The sequence below is a fragment of the Erythrolamprus reginae genome, chromosome 8, assembly GCF_031021105.1.
Source record: "Erythrolamprus reginae isolate rEryReg1 chromosome 8, rEryReg1.hap1, whole genome shotgun sequence".
NCBI lineage: Eukaryota > Metazoa > Chordata > Lepidosauria > Squamata > Dipsadidae > Erythrolamprus > Erythrolamprus reginae.
In genome coordinates, this window is record NC_091957.1 from 8,969,932 (window position 1) to 8,993,363 (window position 23,432).

General features: G+C 42.8%; 1 protein-coding gene across 1 annotated transcript in view; it reads right to left on the reverse strand.

Moving 5' to 3' along the window:
* BRINP1 (BMP/retinoic acid inducible neural specific 1) overlaps positions 1 to 23,432 on the reverse strand; it is a 108,471-nt gene that overhangs the window by 68,316 nt on the left and 16,723 nt on the right. The window contains exon 2 of the mRNA XM_070758740.1: positions 2,169 to 2,436. Coding sequence (XP_070614841.1) covers positions 2,169 to 2,386 — 218 coding nt within the window. The 5' untranslated portion in view covers positions 2,387 to 2,436. The remainder of the gene's footprint in view (positions 1 to 2,168; positions 2,437 to 23,432) is intronic.

Genomic DNA, 23,432 nt, shown 5'->3' on the forward strand with positions numbered 1-23,432 from the left:
AGGAATGAAATATTCTCATGGAATACTTTGTCCTGTACAAAGTTGAATGTGCTGACAGCAAAATGAAATTCGTTGTCAATCAGTGTTGCTTCCTAAGGGGACAGTTTGATTTCACAGAAGTTGGATTTACTTAGAGTTTGTTCTGTCGGGTTCTCTGGTAGAATACTCCCAAAACTTCACAGGTACAAATTTCAAACACACACACATTTGAAAATTCAAAACAATGTTCTTTATAATGAAAATTCACTTAAACCAAGCCCTCTTTTGGTATAGCAAAGAGCACTCGTCTCCAAACAAACTGGTAATTTGTACAAGTCCCTTATCAGTTCTGTAATACTTAGCTTGCAGCTGTGAGGTAATTCACAGTCCTTCTTCTTTCACAAAGTGAAACACACTTTGGTTTAGTTTCAAAGCGGGGAAAAATCAGCACACAAAAAGTCAAAGTCAGTAAAGCAGTCACAACGATCAGATAATCCTCCACAATGGCCAAACCCACAGGCTGCTCTTTATAGCAGCCTCACTAATTACCACAGCCCCACCCAACCACAGGTGGCCTCATTTTCTTTGATAATAATCTCTCAGTTGTTGTTGCCTATGCATTGCTCTCCTCATGCGTGGCTGTATCATTAACTCTTGTTCTGAATCCAAGGAGGAGCTAGATAATTGATCTCCTTCTGAGCTGTCTGCCCCACTCTCCTCCTCCCTGTCATTCATGTCTTCTTGGTCAGAGGAGCCTTCATCAGCAGATTCCACCGGGGGCAAAACAGGCCTGCAGCATGTGGATGTCTCCCCCACATCACAGTCCATGGGGCAGGAGCTGGGCCAGAGCTAACCACAACAGAGTTATATTCTGTTGTTTAAGCGTTCCCTTTATATATTTTTTTTGAGCAGTATAGTTTGGTTTCCCTTAAACAGATGGATTCTGTAAGTAAGGTGGAACATAGACACTAAGAACTAACAGAATCCCGAGAATATCGGAGTTTGTTTTGAATGCTAGCAACACAACCCAATTCACAGCCTCTCCAACCCTCAACATTAACTCCTAATTACCTCTTATTGCTCTTCTTTCAGCAACGTAGCACATGTGCACGCATAAAAGAGATGGTTTTTATTGCTGCATTAGTGAAACAATGGGCTCAGAAATCCTTGCCAATCTTCTGCAAATCAGCCAGTTATACCGTCATCTTTCTCTTTATTTTCTTGAGCCGTACACCGTAACAAGTTCTCATCAACTTTTTTCTTTGCAAATATATTTTTTAAATTTTTTATATCCACATCCATCCTAACATCAATGCATGTACCTTAAAAGACAACACATCAATAGCATATGTACCGTAGTACCTCTACTTACGAACTTAATTCGTCCCGTGACCAGGTTCTTAAGTAGAAACGTTTGTAAGAAGAAGCAATTTTTCCCATAGGAATCAATGTAAAAGCAAATAATGCATGCGATTGGGGAAACCACAGAGAGGGTGGAGGCTCTGTTTCCTTCCAGGAGATTCCTAGAGAGGCCCTACAGAGGCTTCTCCCCACCTTTTCTGGACCTGTTTCCTCCCAGGGGATTCCTAGAGAGGCCCCACGGAGGCTTCTCCACGCCTTTTCCAGCCATTTTCTCCCAGGAAATTCCTAGAGAGCAGTAATGGGCAGCCAAAATTTTTACTGCCACACTGTGGGTGTGGCTTATTTTCTGGGTGTGGCTAGATGGCCTTGTGGCTGGGTAGGAGTGGCTTGCTGTCCATGTGAATCAGGTGGGAGTGGCTTGAGCGATCATCACCATTCAAGTGAACTGTTAAGTCCTCGACTTACAACCTCACCAGGGTCGATCGCTGGGGTGACAATTTGCTTCGTGTTTCCTGGAACTACCAAGGTTAGAGAGCATCAAGGAACCAATAATCCTTCTCCTTTTATTCTCCTTATTTTTCACTCTGCAAATCTCACTCCCTTCTAAGCACTGATGTTGTTACCTGGTTTGGTAATGAAATGTCTGCAAAAAAAACTACCAAGCTCAGAAATCACTAAGGACCTCATTGTATATTCTACCTAAGCCAATGAGAATGGCGTGCACCTTTCATTCCAAAGCATCAAACCGCCAAGTTCATATTCCACCAGGCAATAATATCTCCCAGTCGCCATCTAGCGGAGTACGGTTACACCACCATTCCTCCTACCTGTATATTTTATACCGGGTTGTAAATCCCTGACGATGTCTTTCCACGAAGGATAAGTAGCTCCGTGAATGGTGGAACGGCCCCCTGTCTGAAATAAGCCAGTCAAATTCCTTGGAGACATGTTGGTTGGTCACGGCAGGCTCCTGATGGGAAGGGTGGACAGTGATATGGTCCCATATAAAGAGGAAGTACAGGAACTCAGCGACCCTCCAGCTCATGCTTCTCTGCCTGCCTTTTCCCTCTCATTCTTGCGCCATTCCGTGGAGTCCTGCAGAGGGAGAGAAGGGGAGAGAAAGGGTGAATTCAATGGCAGTAGACCCAGGGGACAAAACTAGGCTTTCGGAGGAGGCAGCATTGGATAAATAATGTATTCCTAAAGTCAAAATATAATAGAATGGATAGGGGAATAAATAGAGTAGAGTAGAGTAGAGTAGAACAGAATAACAATGTAATGTAATGTAATAGAATAGAATAGAACAAAACAGAATAGAATAACAATGTAATGTAATAGAATAGAATAGAACAGAACAGAACAAAACAGAATAGAATAGAATAACAATGTAATGGAATGGAAGAGGAGAGAAGAGAGAAGAGAAGAGAATTGTGATTGGACACACAAGGAATTTGTCTTGGTGCATATGCTCTCAGTGTACATAAAAGAAAAGATACATTTGTCAAGACTCATGTGGTGCAACACTTAATGATTGTCATAGGGGTCAAATAAGCAATGAGGAAACAATCAGTATTAATAAAAATCTTAAGGATACAAGCAACAAGTTACAGTCATACAGTCATAAGTGGAAGGAAATGGGTAATAGGGATGATGAGACAAAAAACTAGTAGTAATAGTAGTGCAGACTTAGTAAATAGTTTGACAGTGTTGAGGGAAATATTTGTTGAGAAGAGTGATGGCGTTTGGGGAAAAAACTGTTCTTGTATCTAGTTGTCTTGGTGTGCGGTGCTCTGTAATGACGTTTTGAGGGTAGGAGTTGAAACAGTTTATGTCCAGGATGCGAAGGGTCCGTAAATATTTTCACAGCCCTCTTTTTGACTTGTGCAGAATACAGGTCCACAATGGAAGGCAGATTGGCAGCAATTGTTTTTTCTGCAGTTCTGATTCTCTTCTGAAATCTGTGTCAGTCTTGTTGGGTTGCAGAACCAAACCAGACAGTTATAGAGGTGCAGAATAATTCCTCTATAGAACTGCATCAGCAGCTCCTTGGACAGTTTGAGCTTCTTGAGTTGGCGCAGAAAGAATATTCTTTGTTGTGCTTTTTTGATGATGTTTTTGATGTTACAGATTTAATATTGTGATTAGGTAGAGTAAAGCTTTCAGAAAGCATTAAAGACCTGGCTCTTCCAGTAGTCCTGTGGCCATTGCATCGGGTGCTTTCCAATCTGGCCAGAGAAGAGATGTTTGATTTTGTTAAATGGGCTTAAAATTGTTCTTAATGCTGTTGTAATCTTGTTTTTCTTGTAGGCTGCCCAGAGTCCCTCAGGAGTTGGGCGACTTACAAATATAATAATAATAATAATAATAATAATAATAATAATAATAATAATGATGATGATGATGAAGAGGAAGAGGAAGAGGAAGAGGAGAAAGAGGAAGAGTAGGAGAAGGAGGAGAAGGAGGAGAAGAAGAAGGAGGAGAAGAAGGAGAAGAAGAAAAGGAGGAAGAGGAGGAGAAGAAGGAGAAGAAGGAGAAGAAGAAGGAGAAGAAGAAGAAGGAGAAGAAAAAAAGTAGGAAGAGCAGGAAGAGGAGAAGGAGGAGAAGAAGAAGGAGAAGGAGAAGAAGAAAAGGAGGAAGAGGAGAAAGACGAAGAGGAGGAGGAGGAGGAGGAGAAGAAGAAGAAGAAGAAGAAGAAGAAGAAGAAGAAGAAGAAAAGTAGGAAGAGGAGAAAGAGGAAGAGGAGGAGGAGGAGAAGAAGGAGAAGAAGGAAAAGAAGGAGGAGGAGGTGGAGGAGGAGGAAGAAAAAACTCAATTATGAAGTGTGTTTTCCCATCCTTGGAGGCTAGCTCCACCTACTATGGAGAACAGCCTGAATATACTTTTAAGCTTGACAGAACTGTTGCAAATCGAGGACAGCAGGTATCTATTTTAAACTGCCTTTTCAATACAACTTGTTTAAATTGAAAACAATAAATCCAAAAGTTTATAGAAGTCGGAAAGCAGATGAAACACTTCAAAGACTCGTGTCCCACTTCTTATGGCCGGACTGCCATGGAAGTTAAGACTCCCTCCTCTTCGAGTTAGCAAACTAGCTGTAAGTTAGCTCTGCATCCGAGCAATTAAGAAACAAAAGGCAATTAAACATTGTCAGAAGCGATTAGGTAAATACGATGAGTAATTAAGCCTATGATTTGTGGGCTGCCACATCGGACTGGATGAATGGTGTAATTTGTTTTTAAAAAGCAACTTAAAGAAGAAAGGAAAATGTGGAAAGTTACTCCAGAGACAATGTCAGGATCGGTGATGCTCTAATTGTGTCATGACGGGATCTGGATTCGGATCCACCTAAGCGCCTGCAACCGTGCCAATTCTCTTAAATTTTTAAACTGGGAGATTTAGGATGAATCCCCCAATTTATAGATCTGGTGGCAGGAAAAGAAGGTAACAATTTATATTAAAATGTTTATTTATTTATTTAGTTATTCAACCTGTCTGCACCCATCTCCTTTAAGATCTTTTATGTAAGCTGCACTTATTTATGCATTATGGTTCTGTACACAGCACATTAATTCTTGAATAAATAAACCCATTGAAGAGAATATAAAAACAAGAATCAGAACACCAAATACAAGCTGAATAAACAAGACCTTACAGACAACCCTCACTCCATAAAAGACTGCAACAACAAAAAGGCTTCAAGAGTTGTTAACCTAATCCTACATAGCTTTTGCTCGGGCAATGTCACACTATTAACCAGAGCATACAAAACATTTGCCAGACCAATCTTTGAATACAACTCATCCGTCTGGAACCCATACCACATTTTGGACATAAACACTCTAAAAAACGTCCAGAGATACTTTACTAGAAGAGCCCTCCACTCCTCCACTCGCAACAGAATACCCTACACAACTAGACTTACAATCCTAGGTTTAGAAAGCTTAGAACTACGTCACCTTAAACACAATCTAAGCACAGCTCGTAAAATCATCTGCTACAATGTCCTTCCTGTCAACGACTACTTCAGCTTCAACCACAACAACACACGAGCACACAAGAGATACAAGCTCAAAGTAAACCGCTCCAAACTCGACTGCAGGAAATACGTCTTTAGTAACCGAGTAGTTGATGCATGGAACTCACTACCAGACTCTGTAGTATCATCTTCTCACCCCCAAAACTTTGCCCTTAGACTGTCCACTGTTGACCTCTCCCGATTCCTAAGAGGTCAGTAAGGGGCGTGCATAAGTGTCCCAGGATGCCTTATATCCCCTGTCCTAATGTTTCCCTGTTACTAGCATCATGTAATAATATAAATATTATTATATCTAATGTTTCTTTCGATTTTTTATTAGTATCATGTAAATGAATATTGTTATATCTAATGTTTCTTTCTATTTTTTTAAATTAGTATCATGTATGTGAATATTATCTGTACTTGACAAAACAAACAAACAAATAAATAAATACATACATACATACAGAGGACAGGGTTGAACCCTGAGGTTCTTGGTGCTCTCTGAGCTTGGCTGTTTTCTTGTAGACATTTCATAACTCAACTAGGTAACATCATCAATGCTCTCAAGGAATGGGGTTTGCTCTCTTTTTATTTACTAGTGGCTTGTCCTGTCGGTATTGCTGGGAATGTTCTTGGTGGTTCCGCACTTCCTTCTGGAACTGATTTATTTCATTTTTTATTTATTCATTTAGAAATATAGAAGATTGACGGAAGAAAAAGACCTCATTGTCCATCTAGTCTGCCCTTATACTGTCTATCTATCTATCTATCTATCTATCTATCTATCTATCTATCTATCTATCTATTAGATTTGTATGCCGCCCCTCTCCGTAGACTCGTATGCATAGTATGCATAGATATAACACTGTTTATATACATGACATTGCTACTAATGAGAGAGAAACTTAGGACAGGGGACAGAAGGTACGCTGGTGCACTTATGCACGCCTCTTACCGACCTCTAAGGAATCGGGTGAGGTCAACAGTGGATAGTCTAAGGGTAAAGTTTTGGGGGTTTGGTGATGATACTACTGGGTCCAGTAGTCAGTTCCAGGCATTAACTAGTCAGTTGTTGAAGTTGTATTTTTTACAGTCGAGTTTGGAGCAGTTTACTTTGAGTTTGTATCTGTTATACACTCATGAAGCTGAAATAGTCGTTGACAGGAAGGACGTTGTATCAGATAATTTTATGGGCTATGCTTAGGTCATGTTTAAGGTGACGTAGTTCTAAGCTTTCTAAACCTAGGATTGTAAGTCTAGTTGTGTAGGGTATTCTGTTGCGAGTGGAGAAGTGGAGGGCTCTTCTGGTGGTGTGGGTTCCAGACAGATGAGCTGTATTCAAGGATTGGTCTGGTGAACGTTTGGTTCGTAGTGTTAGTAGTAGTGTGAGATTACCGGAGCAGAAGCTACGAAGGATTAGGTGAACAACTCTTGAAGCCTTTTTGGTGTTGTTGGAGTGAGGTTTGGCACTCAGGTCATTTGATATCAATATTCCAAGGTCTTTTACGGAGTGAGGGTTGTCTGCAAGGTCTTGTTTATTCAGCTGGTATTTGGTGTTCTGATTCTTTTTGCCAATGTGTAGGACAGAGCATTTTTTTGGTTGATGATGTTGCCTGGTTGGGTAAACCCATAAGCAGACAACCAAGATCAGTTCTCCTCCTTCTCCTGCTACTCCTGCTCCTGTTCCTCCTTCTCCCCCAGCCGCAAACCCAACTCTCCTCTAGCGCAGATGATGTTGTCTAGTTGGGTAATGAAACATCTGCAAGCAGACAACCAAGATCAGTCCTCTTCCTCTTTCTCCTTCTCCTCCTCTTCCTCCCCCTGGCAACCCCCACTCTCTCCGAGCATTGACAATATTACCTAGTTAGATGATGAATCATCCACAAGCAGACACCCAAGCTCAGAAAGCACCAAGGACACTAGAGTCATTTTCTCCTCCTCCTCCTCCTCTCTCCCCTAGCACTGATGAAGTAACATAGTTGGGTCGTGAAACCTCTCCAAGCAGACAACGAATCTCAGAAAGCACCAAGGACCCCATAGTCATTTTTCTCCTCCTCCTCCTCTTCCTCCTCCTCCTCCTCCACTCTCCCCTAGCACTGATGAAATTACATAGTTGGGTCATGAAACGTCTCCAAGCAGACACCAAGCTCAGAAAGCACCAAGGACCCCATAGTCATTTTCCCCTCCTTCTCTTCCTCTTCTCTCTCTCTCTCCTAGCACTGATGAAGTTACTTAGTAGGGTCGTGAAACGTCTCCAAGCAGACAACCAAGCTCAGAGGGGACCCAGGACCCCAGAAACCAACCCATTTCTGCAGGAGAACATTAATCCACCTACCTCCCCCGTCAAGTGGTGATATATTCTTGAATAATCAAAACCGGGGAGTGTGAACTCATGAATGCAAGACCCAGCGAGCAGCTGGCACGATCCAGATGGATTATTTCCCTCCCGCGGTGATATTCTGCCTCGAAACCCAGAAACAGGGCTATTTTAAGTCCGTTAACTGTCCCATTTCAATTTTTGTCTCCCTTCTGTTTAAGGCCCGCAAGAGACTGGCAGTCCACTTTACACTCTTCGCCCCCCCCTTTCGCACCTCGCAACCGCTTCTCAACATCTGTTCCCTCGCAAACAAGATGTTCTTTCACTTCTCTGGCCCCGGCGCAACCGATGTTCCTGCGACAGTTGGGAGAAAATCAAAACCCGATAATGAAACAAAACCCCTTCGCACTTGTAAGGTTCGCACATAATTAATCGGCGCGCGAGATTGATCAGCCGCGTCCCGCGTTTCCGTTTTCAAGCAGGAACAAAGTGATGACAACAAAAACAACTTTTGGGGAAAAAATGCCGTCTAAACAGGGTTTGATTTTATTTTATTTTATTGGATTTGTATGCCACCCCTCTCCATAGACTCGGGGCGGCTAACAACAGTAGTAAACAGCATAGGACAATCCAATATTAAAACAGTTAAAAACCCTTATTGTAAAACCAAACATACATACAGACAGACCATGCATAAAATTGTAAAGGCCTAGGGGGAAAGAGTATCTCAGTTCCCCCATGCCTGGCGGCAGAGGTGGGTTTTAAGTTGTTTACGAAAGGCAAGGAGGGTGGGAGCAATTCTAAGCTCTGGGGGAAGTTGGTTCTAGAGGGCTGGGGCCGCCACAGAGAAGGCTCTTCCCCTGGGTCTCGCCAAGCGACATTGTTTAGTTGACGGGACCCGGAGAAGACCCACTCTGTGGGACCTAACTGGTCGCTGGGTTGGAAACTTTTATCATGTCCCGCATCAAAAATTCACCCATCCACATCCTTGAGTTCGGGATGTGCATCCCACACATTAAATTACACCCCCAACAAAAGATACGTTCTTTACAAGAAGTTGTGTGCACACAGAACGCAGTAAACCTCAGTTGGTTCCAGCATGATTTATGATAGGTAGTCCTTGACTTACAAATGTTTTCTTTAGTGACCATTATAGAGTCCCTGAAAAAAGTGACAGGACTGTTTTTCCCATGAAGGAAGAGAAGGAGGGAGGGTGGGGGGAGGCGGCAGTGGCGGAAGAGGAGGAGGAGGAGGAGGAGAAAAGAAGAGGGAGAAGAGGAAGAAGAAGAGGAAGAGGAGGGGAGGGGAGGAGGAGAAAAGAAGAGGGAGAAGAGGAAGAGGAAGAAGAGGAAGAAGAAGAGGAGGAGGAGAGGAGGAAAAGAGGGAGAATAGGAAGAAGAAGAGGAAGAGGAAAGGAGGAGGAGAAAAGAAGAGTAGGAAGAAGAAGAAGAGGAGGAGGGGAGGAGGAGCAGGAGAATAGGAAAAATAGGAAGAAGAGGAGGAGGAGGAGGGGAGGAGGAGGAGGGAGAAGGAGGAGGAGGAGAGGAGGAGCAGGAGAAAAGAAGAAAAAGAAAGAGAGAAATGGAGAGAGAGACAGACAGGAAAGACAGAGAAAGAAAGAAAGAAGAGAAAGAGAGAGAGAAAGAAAGAAAGAAAAGAAAGAGAAAGAGAGCGAGATAGAGAAAGAAAGAAAGAAGAGAGAGAAAAGAAGGAAAGAAGGAAGGAAGAACAAGTTAAACCAGCAAGATTAATGCAGATTAGCCCATTGCAAAGAACCCTGTATCTTTTCATAAGCCATGACTGGCTTTGGAAAGCTGAGTAAACCAACCGAATATTGACTCTGTTCAGCGACTGGCCCCGGCGTCGGGCCCAACAACCGACTCAGGCATTCCCTCTCCAAGCACAAGCGGTTCAACCTTGACAATTTACCAGGTCTTGACCAAATCTACCTGAATAGAGCCATGAGCCTCGGTGGCGCAGTGGTTAGAGCTCAGTTCTGCAAGCTACTTCTACTGATCACCAGCTGCCAGCAGTTGGGCAGATCGAATCTCAGTAGGCTCAAAGTTGACTTCCATCCTTCCAAGGTGGGTAAAATGAGGACCCAGATTGTTGGGAGCAATATGCTGACTCTCTGTAAACCTCTTAGAGAGGGCTGTGAAGCAGTATATAAGTCTAAACGCTATTGCTTAAATAGCCACAAAAATGCAGCACGCACGGCACATTAAAACCACCGCAGCTCTAGAGATGGATAGGCAGCAGGAATCCATTGCCCCAAAATCCAGAGGCAGGTTTGAAAGAACATTCTTTGAGCTAGAGACATGCTCAAAGCAGAGTTTTGGACTTCAAACAGCAAGGCTGACCTTCTATAGTGTCTCTTCCAGCAGGTGGTGGACCCAGAGATCAAAGGAGGAAAGATTCTTCAAGGCAAATCCCTCACCCGTCAATCAAACTCCCACTGCCTCCTCTTTCTCAACCTAAGCATTAACCTGCCGCCTTCCTCTCTCTGACCAGCTGAATACAGTTGTTTCTCTCTCTCCCTGGACAAAATGGAAAGGGACAGAAAGTGGCAGCAGGTCTCCGAGGTAGGAAAAACAGGGCGTTCTTATCGAGCCTTTTCCGCTCCAAAGAAATGCACCTTGCTTGAAACAGATCTCTTCCACTTGAAAGAAGAACTGTAGGTCTGGGACAATTTGGTAGAATAGAATGGGAAATTAGAATAAATAGAAATCGGAATAGAATAAAAGAATGGAATGGAATAGAAATTAAAATAAATAGAAATCAGAATGGAGTGGAGAGGAGTGGAGTGGAGTGGAGTGGAGTAGAGTAGAGTAGAGTAGAGTAGAGTAGAGTAGAATAGAATAGAAGGGAGGAGAGGAGAAGAGAAGAGAAGAGAAGAGAAGAGAAGAGAAGAGAAGAGAAGAGAAGAGAAGAGAAGAGAAGAGAAGAGAAGAGAATCAGATCATTTCCCCAGTTATTTATGGGGGCCATTTTCAGACCATTTTCCAACCATTTTAGGGTCAAAAATGGCCCAAACAGTGGCCTGAAAACAGCCCAAAGCCCCCCAAATGGTCTGAAAAATGGCCCCAAACCAGCCAAAAAGCAGACATGCACACTCCGGCAAAGCCGGTCTTCAGGTTTTCAGCGTTCCTGCACATGCATGCACATTCTGATTTGGGCACTTGGTGCTGAAAAGGTTCGCCATCCCTGGTTTAGGGTCTCCTGCTTGAGAAGTGGATGGGCTAGAAGACCTCTAAGGTCTCTCTCAGCTCTATACAGGTTGGTTGGTTGGTTGGTTGAACCTCTCACCTCTGGCTCAAAAAGTCTGAATAACACCGACAGATTCTTTCTCCTGCAGCTTCTATCTTTACACCGCGTCTCCTCATTGCTTCCACAATCTACACGTTGCAGTCACTCAGCCTTCAATGCTATCTTATCTCTGTATTGACAACCGTCTTATCAATGGATGCCATGTCCATGCTTGACAGGGCTTATCAACACTTCTTTCTCCAATTTTGCTACCTCTCCTATCCACCTCTAGCTTCTACAAAAAATAGGTGCTGGACTTGCTTTTGTTTTGTTATGTGAAAGACGTTCCACTTTTCATCCAGGAAGCTTCTGCAATTCTGACTGCCAGAACTGAAGAATTCAATTGTTCTCTAGTTCGATCCATTCTTTTGCCCATGTGAGAACTGCTGCCTGATAGTACAGTGGCACCTCTACTTTCGAAGTTAATTCGTAATAAGAAGCAATTTTTCCCGTAGGAATCAATGTAAAAGCAAATAATGCATGTGATTGGAGAAACCACAGGGAGAGTGGAGGCCCTGTTTCTTCCCAGGAGATTCCTAGAGAGGCCCCATGGAGGCTTCTCCCTGCCTTTTCCTGCCCTGTTTCCTCCCAGGAGATTCCTAGAGAGGCCCCATGGAGGAGGAGGAGAAAGAGGAGGAGAAGGAGAAGAAAAGGAGGAAGAGGAGAAAGAGGAGGAGGAGGAGAAGAAGAAGGAGGAGGAGGAGGAGAAAGGAGGAGGAGGAGGAGGAGGAGGAGAAGAAGAAGAAGAAGAAGAAGAAGAAAAGGAGAAAGAGGAGAAAGAGGAAAAGGGGGAGAAGGAGAAGAAGGAGGAGGAGGAGAAGGAGAAGAAGGAGGAGGAGGAGAAGGAGGAGAAGGAGAAGAAGGAGGAGGAGGAGGAAAAGAAGAAGGAGGAGAAGGAGGAGGAGGAGGAGGAGAAGAAAAAGAAGAAGAAGAAGAAGAAGAAGAAGAAGAAGAAGAAGAAGAAGAAGAAGAAGAAGAAGAAGAAGAATTTATTGGTGATATTTATAAGCCACCCACTCCAACAAGACTCTGGGCAGCTAACAATAATCATCATCATCATTATTATTATTATTATTATTATTATTATTATTAGTAGTAGTAGTAGTAGTAGTAGTAGTAGTAGTAGTAGTAGTTTCGCTTCTCGTTAGTTCATAACTAAAGATATTTCATGGATGAGAAGCGAAACGTCTTCAAGAAAAGACAAAGTCCAGTTGCCTTTTGAAAAAGCACCTTTGGGACAACCACTGATCACTGAGAATCTCCACAACCCCTTGAGCTTCTACCCTCTCTGTTTTCCATTCCCTTTCATCTTCCTTCCCTGTCTTCTGGAAAAAAAAATATCTCAGTAGAAATTTCCCTCCATTTACTCCTTTGGCTAATTTTGCAGACACTTCGTGACATCTGAATGCGAAAGCCGAGCTGTGCCAAAAATGACTCACTTGATCTGGAATTTGCTTAGCCCTCCCTGGATTGCCTGGGTTGAGCTGCAGCTGTAAAGGAGGGGCAAGCTAGCTCTAGACCTGCAGATGTTTGGAAGGGGATGAAGGCCAGTGAGATACAAATCACTAATACCAGAACAGTTGAAAGATTATTATGAATTCTTTTTAGTATAGTGGTTACTGGTGGAATGCATTGCCACGAGATAACAAACCATCGGGAGTCAGATAAAATGGTACGAAAAGTTTGCAATGAAGCCAACTGGGATGAAAGAGAATGAAAAGTCTGGGAACTTGTCTAAACCATGTCTAGTTTAATGAAAAGAAGGACTAGGGGTGGTGATAGTAACAGTGATCCAATATTTGAAGGGCTGTCACAAAGAAGGCAAGGAGCCATGATCCACAGCTCACATTAGAGAACCATCTTTCAGCAGTGGCGAGGGGGACGTTTGCCCAGGTTCGCCTGGTGCACCAGTTGCGGCCCTATCTGGACCGGGAATCACTGCTCACAGTCACTCATGCGCTCATCACCTCGAGATTCGACTACTGTAATGCTCTCTACATGGGGCTACCATTTATTTTCTTCAACAATTATCTATTGAACACAATGAAAGTTACACACAAGAAAGAATGATGTCTCTTCTACACTCCCTATTTTTCCATGTAATCTCCTGTTTCCCAGCTTCTGGTGGGCCTAGTAGGCTCATGTTTTACCCTCCCCAACTCCAAAGGCTTCCTTGGAGCTGGGGGAGGGTAAAAATGCCCTCCCCCATCCCCCCAGGAGGCTCTCTGGAAGCCAAAAATGCCCTCCCAGAGTCTCTGTGTGATCCAAAAATTAGCTGGCCGGCACACACATGCCCGTTGGAGCTGAGCTAGGGCAACATCTCACATGCCAGCAGATACGGCTCCATAGGTTCTCCATCACTGGTATAGGGTCTCCTCTTGAGTGAGTGGGCTAGACTAGAAGACCTCCAAAGACCCTTTCAACCTACTGCCCAAGTCTCCTGCTTGGGCAGTGCATTGGACTAGAAGACCTCAAAGATCCTTTTCCACTCTGCTATTCTGTTCTTTTGAGTTCCAACACACCTGGAGCCTACCAAAAGCCAGCCCTGCCTATATATATATAACCTCTCTATATATATTTCCTTCCTGTACCTTGATGGCATAAGCTGTCACCTTCTATTAAATCAGGGCATCCATCCATGTAAAATAAGTGACAAGAATTCTCCTGGGGTTGGAAACAGGATCACCTCTGTCTGGCCTTTTGACTAGAGTTGCCAGATACTGAAGTTGAAATTTCTACTAGTCGTTTAGCCTCAAAAATATAACCAAAGCCTTGAGCGAGTTAAATAGCAGTTGTCGAAGTGAGGCTGAAAATAGAAATGCTTTATCCCACTCCTAACAGATTTGAGGTTGCATCCCAGAATTCATCTCTCTCACGCAGAGAATTTGCCTTTTCTGCAGAGTGACTGTGATTTATTTGGCTAAAACAGTGAAGGGCTGCAAAAAATTTTACTACCATACTTTGGACCTGGCTTATTGTGTGGGTGTGGCTTGTTGGTCATGTGACCAGGTGGGAGTGGCTTGACAATCATGTGACTGGAGGGTGGCTTAAAGGTCATATTTGACTGGTTGTGAGTGGCTTACCGACCAAGTAGGGGCTTGGATGCTTTTTCAGTTGACTAAGTCACATTATTTGAATAGCCACAAAAAAAGAACAAATGATAGACAGCTTTGTTTGTTGAGGAGCACAGTAACATTTTAAAATTTTGTAATGAACCACTAAGTTCGGTGTGATAACAGATTAGGCAAATAGCTCAATTTTCTTCAATGGCTATAAAAGTTCAGTTCTAGATAATGATTAAAATGATTGAAGCATTTATGGATAAAAACAGACTATTTAACTATTTCCTGTTTTAAAAGTAATTAAGGATCATACTAAGGTATTAGAGAAGGAAGGACACTAAAAAAACTATTAAGTATTCAACAACTACCCCCACTAGGTTCTCCACCCCCGCCTCCCAATGGGGTTGCAGCACATCACTAGATTAAATTGTTCAATACTGGAAACGAGGAGAGGTACCAACCAAAAATATAATAATTAAAAAGACCCCGGAATGTGCTGAAATGGGCAAAATGACCATTGAATTAAGAAGATTTGGAGTACTATTGTTCTGCCGTGCTCTCTGGTAGGAGCCTCCCAAAAATTCAAGGGTACACATTTCAGACACACACACATTTGAAAATTCAAAACAATGTTCTTTATCGCAAAATTCAAAATAAACTAAGCACTCTTTTTGTATTGCAAAGAGCACTCTTCCCAAAAGAACCGGGTAGTCTGTACAATTTCCCTTAAGCAGTCATTAAATACTTAGCTAGCAGCTGTGAAGAAACTTCACACCCCTTCTTCTTCCAACAAAGTGAGACACACACACACACACACACACACGTTGCTCTGCTTTGTTTTCAAAGGTGTGAAAAAGCAACAAGCAAAGTCCAGAAAACACAGAATTCCTGACGAACTGTGATCAGATATTCTTCCACAACGGCCAAACCCACATGCTGCTATTTATAGCAGCAGCCCTAATTACTGGAGCCCCACCCAAACACAGGTGGCCTCACTTATCTCCTATAATATGTTCTTACTTGGTCTCTTCTACGCATAATTCTGCGCTTGCATGGGTCCAAGACGTCTTCATCTGAATCAATGGAAGATAAGGGAGATTGACTGCCTGGGCTGTGTGCCAAGCCCCCCTCTGCCGAGTCACTCCCACCTTCTTCTTCGTCCGAGGAAACTAAACTCTGAACTGATTCTGTCGGCAATAACACAGGCCTGTGACATGTTGAAGTTTCCCCTGCATCTACCTCCACATTCCCTGGGGCAGGAGCTGGGCCAGAGCCAACCACAACAACTATAAAACTTGGAATTTACTATACAAGTGGCTTGACAAAAGGAAACAAAATGATGCATTAAAATTGAAGGAATATTTCTAAACAATCATAATAAAGAATAGGATAATTTACAATATCAATAGCAAATTGAGAAATATGTACATGAATAATGGGTGTTATATTTAAACATCCAATTGATGTAAATTGAATAAATGAAGTTCACAAAGGAAATCTCAAAGCATAGAATAGGAGTCGATATGTGTACCGTACTAGGATAAATAGATATCTATGTATATTTGTTGTGTTAATAGAAACATAGAAGATTGACGGCAGAAAAAGACCTCATGGTCCATCTAGTCTGCCCTTATATTATTTCCTGTATTTTATCTTAAGATGGATATATGTTTATTCCAGGCATGTTTAAGCTCAGTTTCTGTGGATTTACCAACCACATCTGCTGGAAGTTTGTTCCAAGCATCTACTTCTCTTTCAGTAAAATAATATTTCCTCACGTTGCTTCTGATCTTTCTCCCAACTCACCTCAGATTATGCCCCCTTGTTCTTGTGTTCATTTTCCTATTAAAAACACTTCCCTCCTGAACCTTATTTAACCCTTATTTAACCCTTGAACCCCTTTCCCTTCTGTCCTCCAGACTATACAGATTGAGTTCATGAAGTCTTTCCTGATAAGTTTTGTGCTTAAGACCTTTCACCATTTTTGTAGCCCGTCTTTGGACCCGTTCAATTTGATCAATAACTTTTTGTAGGCGAGGTCTCCAGAACTGAACGCAGTATTCCAAATGGGGTCTCACCAGCGCTCTATACAGCAGAATCAAAATCTCTCTCTTCCTGCTTGTTATATCTCTAGCTATGCAGCCAAGCATTCTACTTGCTTTCCCTCCACCTGACCGCACTGTTCACCTATTTTGAGACTGTGAGATACCTATGACAATCAGTATACAGCCCTCTCTAAACAGTTTACAGAGAGTGAGCATTTTGCCCCCAACAATTTGGGTCCTCGTTTTACCGACTTTGGAAGGATGGAAGGCTGAGTCAACTTTGACGCTGGTGAGATTCGATCTGCCAAACTGCTGGCAGCTGGCGATCACCAGAAATAGCTTGCAGTACTGCATTCTAACCAGTGCACCATTGAGGCTCCTAATCTCTACGCAGAACCCACAAAACAATGGAAAGAAGAAACCCAACTTGTTTCCACTGGTTAATTATCCATCTAAGTCATTCCCAGAAATCCTTCTACTCGATGGCATCCTTCTACTCGATGGCAGAGGGCACACTAACCGTTTGCTTTAATTATCCAAAACTGAGTAGACTTGACCAATGCTAAGCATCACGTCCTCATGAATTTAATTCTTGAGATGCTCTCGTGCCCTCTGCGGCAGGAAATTCATCCAGCGTTCATTTTCTCCCCCTTTGAAAAGGATTCGTTCTATTGAATTTTTCTTCCATTTTTCAAAATGGGTTTGGCTTCGTTCCATTCCACGTTCAAAGAATTCTGTCTTCCTCATCATCATCCTAAACGGGTGCCCTCAAGGTTTAATGACTCACACACACACACACACACACACAATCCTGATTTTTAAGAATTTTATTTATGCTTCTGGCTCAATTGTGCAAAATGAAGCCGTGCAAGCGGTCATAGGCCTTCCTAGGAATGCCCATGTTTCTTCAACACTCCACGGACTGCATTGGCTACCGATTGGTTTCCAAATGCAATTCCTTCCTTCCTTCCTATCTGGAATGGTATAAGGTCTCCTCTTGAGTGGGTGGACTCGACTAGAAGACCTTCAATGACCATTCCAACTTTGTCCTTTCCTTCCTTCCTCTCATTCTCCTTCCTTCCTTCCTTCTCTCCCTCCCTCCCTCCTTCCTTCCTTCCTGAAACACTACAGGAATTAATCGAGAAGTCCCCCAAAGTCCCTTCCAACTTCCTCTCATTCTCTTTCCTTCCTTCCTTCCTTCCTTCCCTCCCTCCCTCCCTCCCTCCCTCCCTCCTTCCTTCCTTCCTTCCTGAAACACTACAGGAATTAATCGAGAAGTCCCCCAAAGTCCCTTCCAACTTTCTCACATTCTCTTTCCTTCCTTCCTTCCTTCCTTCCTTCCCTCCCTCCCTCCCTCCCTCCCTCCTTCCTTCCTTCCTGAAACACTACAGGAATTAATTGAGAAGTCCCCCAACTTCCTCTCATTCTTCCAACTTCCTCTCATTCTCCTTCCTTCCTTCCTTCCTTCCTTCCTTCCTTCCCTTCCCTTCCCTTCCCTTCCCTCCTGCCTCCCTGAAATGGTACAGGGATTAATCTAGAACAGTGTTTCCCAACCTTAGCAACTTGAAGATATCTGGACTTCAACACCCAGAATTCTGGGAGTTGAAGTCCAAATATCTTCAAGTTGCCAAGGTTGGGAAACACTGATCTAGAAGACACCCCCCCCCCCCCAAGTCCTTTCCAACTCTGTTATTCAGTATAATTATTAATTATTAATTATTATTAATATTCATCTGAAGAATATGATCTTTTCAAATTCTCCAGTGTCACACGCACACACCCCGAATCGCTCCACACCCTCCCAGGGGGTGCGCCCCATTATTTGAGAAGGACAGTGTTAACCCTTCTCCACTGCCAATTTGCTTTGACCATCGGTAGCTGAGCTTCTTGTAGAGAGCTTAAGCTTGCAATAAAGGAAAGACTTCATAAACTCAATCTGTATAGTCTGGAGGACAGAAGGAAAAGGGGGGACATGATCGAAACATTTAAATATGTTAAATGATTAAATAAGGTTCAGGAGGGAAAGTGAACACAAGAACAAGGGGGCACAAGAGGTTAGTTGGGGGGAAAATCAAAAGCAACATGAGAAAATATTATTTTACTGAAAGAGTAGTAGATCCTTGGAACAAACTTCCAGCAGATGTGGTTGGTCAATCCACAGGAACTGAATTTAGACATGCCTGGGATAAACATAGATCCATTGTAAGATAAAATACAGGAAATAGTATAAGGGCAGACGAGATGGACCATTAAGTCTTTTTCTGCGGTCAGTCTTCTATGTTTCTAAGTTTCTAAATCCTTACATTCATTTCAGCCGCCTGGTTTTTTTCAGCATGACAGTTTTTGGGCTCGTAAATTATTTCACTTTCCAAAACCCCCCCCAACCACCTTCAAGAAGCGCTATCTCTTTTTAAGAAGCCTGTGTTCTCTCCAGCCATAGGCCAGCCTGGGAAATAATAGAGGGATAATAGGCATGGATCCCGCCTGCTTTTATCATGGCTAACATAGAGGATAGAAAGACACCTATTGTCCAATTATTTCACAATGGCTTGAAAGAATTTCTTTTTCTCTTTTTTTTCAGTATTGAAAAATCATTTCAGCATCTCAGATGTCCAACTGTAGACGTACTCATCTGAGAATCACAACTGAGCACATTTCCGTCACTAAGCGAGACCGTTGTTAGGTGAGCTTTGTCCCATTTTATGCCCTTTCTGGTCACAATTATATATATAATCCATCCTTCCCCCTGTATATTGAAGGAGCGTCACAGCTTCCTTTTTGCCTCTCGGCCCAACCCAGGGCCATTTTCAAGGCAGTTAATTTGTTCATAGCTGACAAACTATATTCTGTATGTGTCATATGTTTTTTGCTGGATTTTTAAAATTAAGTGTTGTGGTTGGCTCTGGCCCAGCTCCTGCCCCAAGGAATATGGAGGTAGATGTGGGGAAAACATCCACATGCCACAGGCCTGTTTTGCTCCTGATAGAATCTCCCGACGAAGGCTCCTCTGACAAAGAAAGCATGAGTGGCAGGGAAGGGGGGAGTTTGGCAGACAGCCCAGGAGGAGATCAATCATCCTTATCATCCCTGGATTCTGAACAAGAACTTATGACAGACCCACACATGCGTAGAGTGATGCATAGGAGAGAACAACTGAAGGATTATTACAGGAGATAAGTGAGGCCACCTGTGGTTGGGTGGGGCTGCTGTAATTAATGCTACAGATAAAAAGAGCAGCGTGCTGGTTTAGCCTCGTGGAAGTTTATCTGATTCATAGTTCGTCAAGATCGTGGTTTGTTGTTTCCCTGTTCAAGACTGTATGTGGAATTTCTGGACTTTTGGAATTGGACTCAATTTCCCAGTTACTGGGTGAGAAATTGGATTGCATTTAACCTGTGCTTTGTGTGTACCAGAAAATCCCTTTGACATTTAAAAAGGGAGTTTTTTCTGCTTTTCTGTTAATAAAGACTTTGGGTTTTCCTTCTATGGTGTGGTGTGTGTCTTTTTGAACTAATTACCCTGTAATTACGGGCGGTTGGGACACGCTGGCAGAACAATTAAGGTAGCTGCAGTATCAAATCCCAGTAAGGGTATGGCTAGCTGATGAAGCCAGAATAAGGTCAAAATAATGCTATCCTAGTGTCCCTTAATTTTAAAAATTCAGCAAAAATAGATAGGAAGAGAGGGGAGAGGGAAGGGAGGGAGAGGGGAGAGAGTGAAAGGGAGGGAGGGAGAGATGATAGATCGATAGATGAGAGAGAGAGAGAAAGATGATCTAGACAGACAGATACACACGCACAAACACACACACCTAGTTCTGCAATGGACTCAATTGTGTCAACCCCTAACCCCCAACATTTCTCCCATAGACTCTCCACGATTGACCTCTCCAGGTTCCTAAGAGGCCAGTAAGGGGCATACATAAGTGCACTGGTGTGCCTTTCGTCCCCTGTCCAATTGTCTTTCCTTTCTCTCACTTATCATATATATTTTCTTTCTTTCATATATCCTCTCCTCTAAGTTCACTTTACCCTTATATATATTACTACATGTCTATTTTTCTTCCTATGTATTTGTGTATTGGACAAATGAATAAATAAATAAAAATAAACATACAAAACTGGGCAAGACAAAAGTCTTCTTACGGGTGGAGCAGAGGTGAAGACTAGTTTTAACCCAGAGTTGGGGAATGAGCCAACTGGACATTTCAATTTGTCTCCTGACGTCCTTTAGATGTTTTGAACAGCCAGTGGTGTCATCCAGCAAGAAAAGATTAGATTTGTAGCTCAAAACTTCCGAAGGCCACATTGGCTGGGAAAAAAAACTGAGATGATTTGTGGTGATGTGGTACCGGATGGGAACATCGCAATGTTTTGTTTTTTTTTCGTGGACCTTTTTGGCCATTAACCATGGCATCCTTCGAGATGGCTGACAGATGAGCTACAGATTGCTCCCATCCATCTTTGAAGGTTTTTGCTTCGGAAGGAACCATTTGCTGGAAGTCACGGCGAATGTGTTCCAATCCCATGGCCGCCTAACTTAGATCTCAACCATCCCCTTTTTTTACGATCAACATGAGTCCTTTGGCAAAGATTGATTTCACAGAATAATAATGAGATTCTCTTTGATCTTTTTGCTCAGCTAATGAGAACGCATGGCTAGAAATTCCCACGGGTTGAGTCACTCCAAATGATGGGTCAGTTCTGGATGCAAGGGGCTCAATGCTTTGTTTTAAAAAATTAAAATAGAATTTTATTTATAAAATACAGTGGTGCCTCTACTTACGAACTTAATTTCATAATTTCATTGAGACCTCACCTACAAAAAGATATTGACAAAACTGAACGGGTCCAAAGATGGGCTACAAGAATGGTGGAAGGTCTTAAGCATAAAACGTATCAGGAAAGACTTCATGAACTCCATCTGTATAGTCTGGAGGATAGAAGGAAAAGGGGGGACATGATCGAAACATTTAAATATGTCAAAGGGTTAAATAAGGTTCAGGAGGGAAGTGTTTTTAATAGGAAAGTGAACACAAGAACAAAGGGACACAATCTGAAGTTAGTTGGGGGAAAGATCAAAAGCAACATGAGAAAATATTATTTTACTGAAAGAGTAGTAGATCCTTGGAACAAACTTCCAGCAGACGTGATTGGTAAATCCACAGTAACTGAATTTAAACATGCCTGGGATAAACATATATCCATCCTAAGATAAAATACAAAAAATAGTATAAGGGCAGACTAGATGGATCATGAGGTCTTTTTCTGCCGTCAGTCTTCTATGTTTCTATGTTTCTAATTTGTTCTGTGATCAAGTTCTTAAGTAGAAGTTTGTAAAAAGAAGCAATTTTTCCCATAGGAATCAATGTACAGTAGAAGCAAATAATGTGTGCGATTGGGGAAGCCACAGGGAGGGTGGAGGCCCTGTTTCCCCCCAGGAGATTCCTAGAGAGGCCCCACGGAGGCTTCTCCCTGCCTTTTCCGGCCCTGTTTCCTCCCAGGAGATTCCTAAAGAGGCCCCATGGAGGCTTCTCCCTGCCTTTTCCTGCACTGTTTCCTCCCAGGAGATTCCTAAAGAGGCCCCATGGAGGCTTCTCCCTGCCTTTTCCTGCACTGTTTCCTCCCAGGAGATTCCTAGAGAGGCCCTCTGGAGGCTTCTCCCCACCTCTTCCGGTCCTGTTTCCTCCCAGGAGATTACTGGAGAGGCCCTCTGGAGGCTTCTCCCTAACTTTTCCAGCCCTGTTTCCTCCCAGGAGATTCCTGGAGAGGCCCCATGGAGGCTTCTCCCCGCCTTTTCTGGTTACAGTTTCAGAGGCTTGGGTTTGTAAGTGGAAAAATGGTTCTTGAGAAGAGGCAAAAAAAAACCTTGAACACCCGGTTCTCATCTAGAAAAGTTCATAAGTAGTAGAGGTACCACTGCACATACAACATACAAAACAAAGATATTTTAAAAACATTGGACGTTTGTGTAGCAAATCTGTATAACAATTCTTACTGTGCTCCAATTCTATTACACACCTATTTTCACATATTTATTGTAAACCTGTTTTAAAACAATAATCATACTTTATATGACTAATCTTATATCTGTTTTCCCATTTAACTCATTTATCACCAAGAAGTAGCTCTCTTTTGTTATTAATTACATGTACTTTTTAAACTTTACTTTTGTTAATAGAGCCTGGGTGGCGCAGCAGGTAGAGTGCAGTACTGCAGGCCACTGAAGCTGACTGCAGATCTGCAGGTCATCGGTTCAAATCTCATCACCGGCTCAAGGTTGACTCAGCCTTGCATCTTTCCGAGGTGGGTAAAATGAGGACCCAGATTGTGGGGGCAATAGGATTGATCTGTAAAAAATGCTATTGCTAACATGTTGTAAGCCGCCTGAGTCTAAGGAGAAGGGTGGCATAAAAATCGAATAAATAAATAAAAAAAATACTTTATCCTTTTTTCCAGCCAGTAATAGAATATAACCCAACATGTTTAAGCAAGGGCTTCAATGTTGATGTTTACTGAGTAGTTACTATGGATAAACTGACCCTTAGGCACCCCATCCTGAGTCACACACCCCAAAAAAGGACAGAATAGAAATGCAGTAAAGCAACTTAATTTGATGTCCGTGGTTAGGTAGTTATCTAGCATGCCTGCCTTCACCCTCCAGCATTTAACTAGAAATGCAAAGTGTGGGGAAATTCAACCCAACGGTCGTTTCTTCTGCTTGCTGCTGTGTATCTCAGCAGCTCCAGTAGTGATGCAATTAAGGCCATTTTTGGGGAAAAACATCTCATATGCTTTGAAAATTGCTTTGGGAGCTGAAGAGTTCAGACACAAAACCTCTCCGCCATCCATTACCCAACCCAAATGGGCTGTGAAACTGAACCTGCAAGCCAGCTTTTATTTAAACAACTAAGAAACCTAGAATCGGAATAGAGTTGGAAGGGACTTTGAAGATCTCCTAGTCCAGCCTCCTGATATAAACAGGAGACCCTGTACCATTTCAGACAAGAAGGAAGGGAGGGAGGGAGGAAACAAGAAAAGAAAGAAAGAGAAAGAAAGAAAGAAAGGAGAAGGAAGAGAGAGAAAGAAGGAAGGAGAAGAAAGAGCTAGAAGGAAGGAAGGAAGGAAGGAAGAAGAGAGAGAGGAAGGAAGGGAGGGAGGGAGGGAAGAAGAAAAGAAAGAAAGAAAGAAAGAAATGAGAAGGAAGAGAGGGAAGGAAGGAGAAGGAAGAGAGAGAAGGAAGGAAGGAAGGAAGGAAGGAAGGAGGAAGAGAGAGAGAAAGGAAGGGAGGAGGGAGGGAGGGAGGGAAGGAAAGAAGGAGTGAAGGCAGGAAGGAAGATGAGA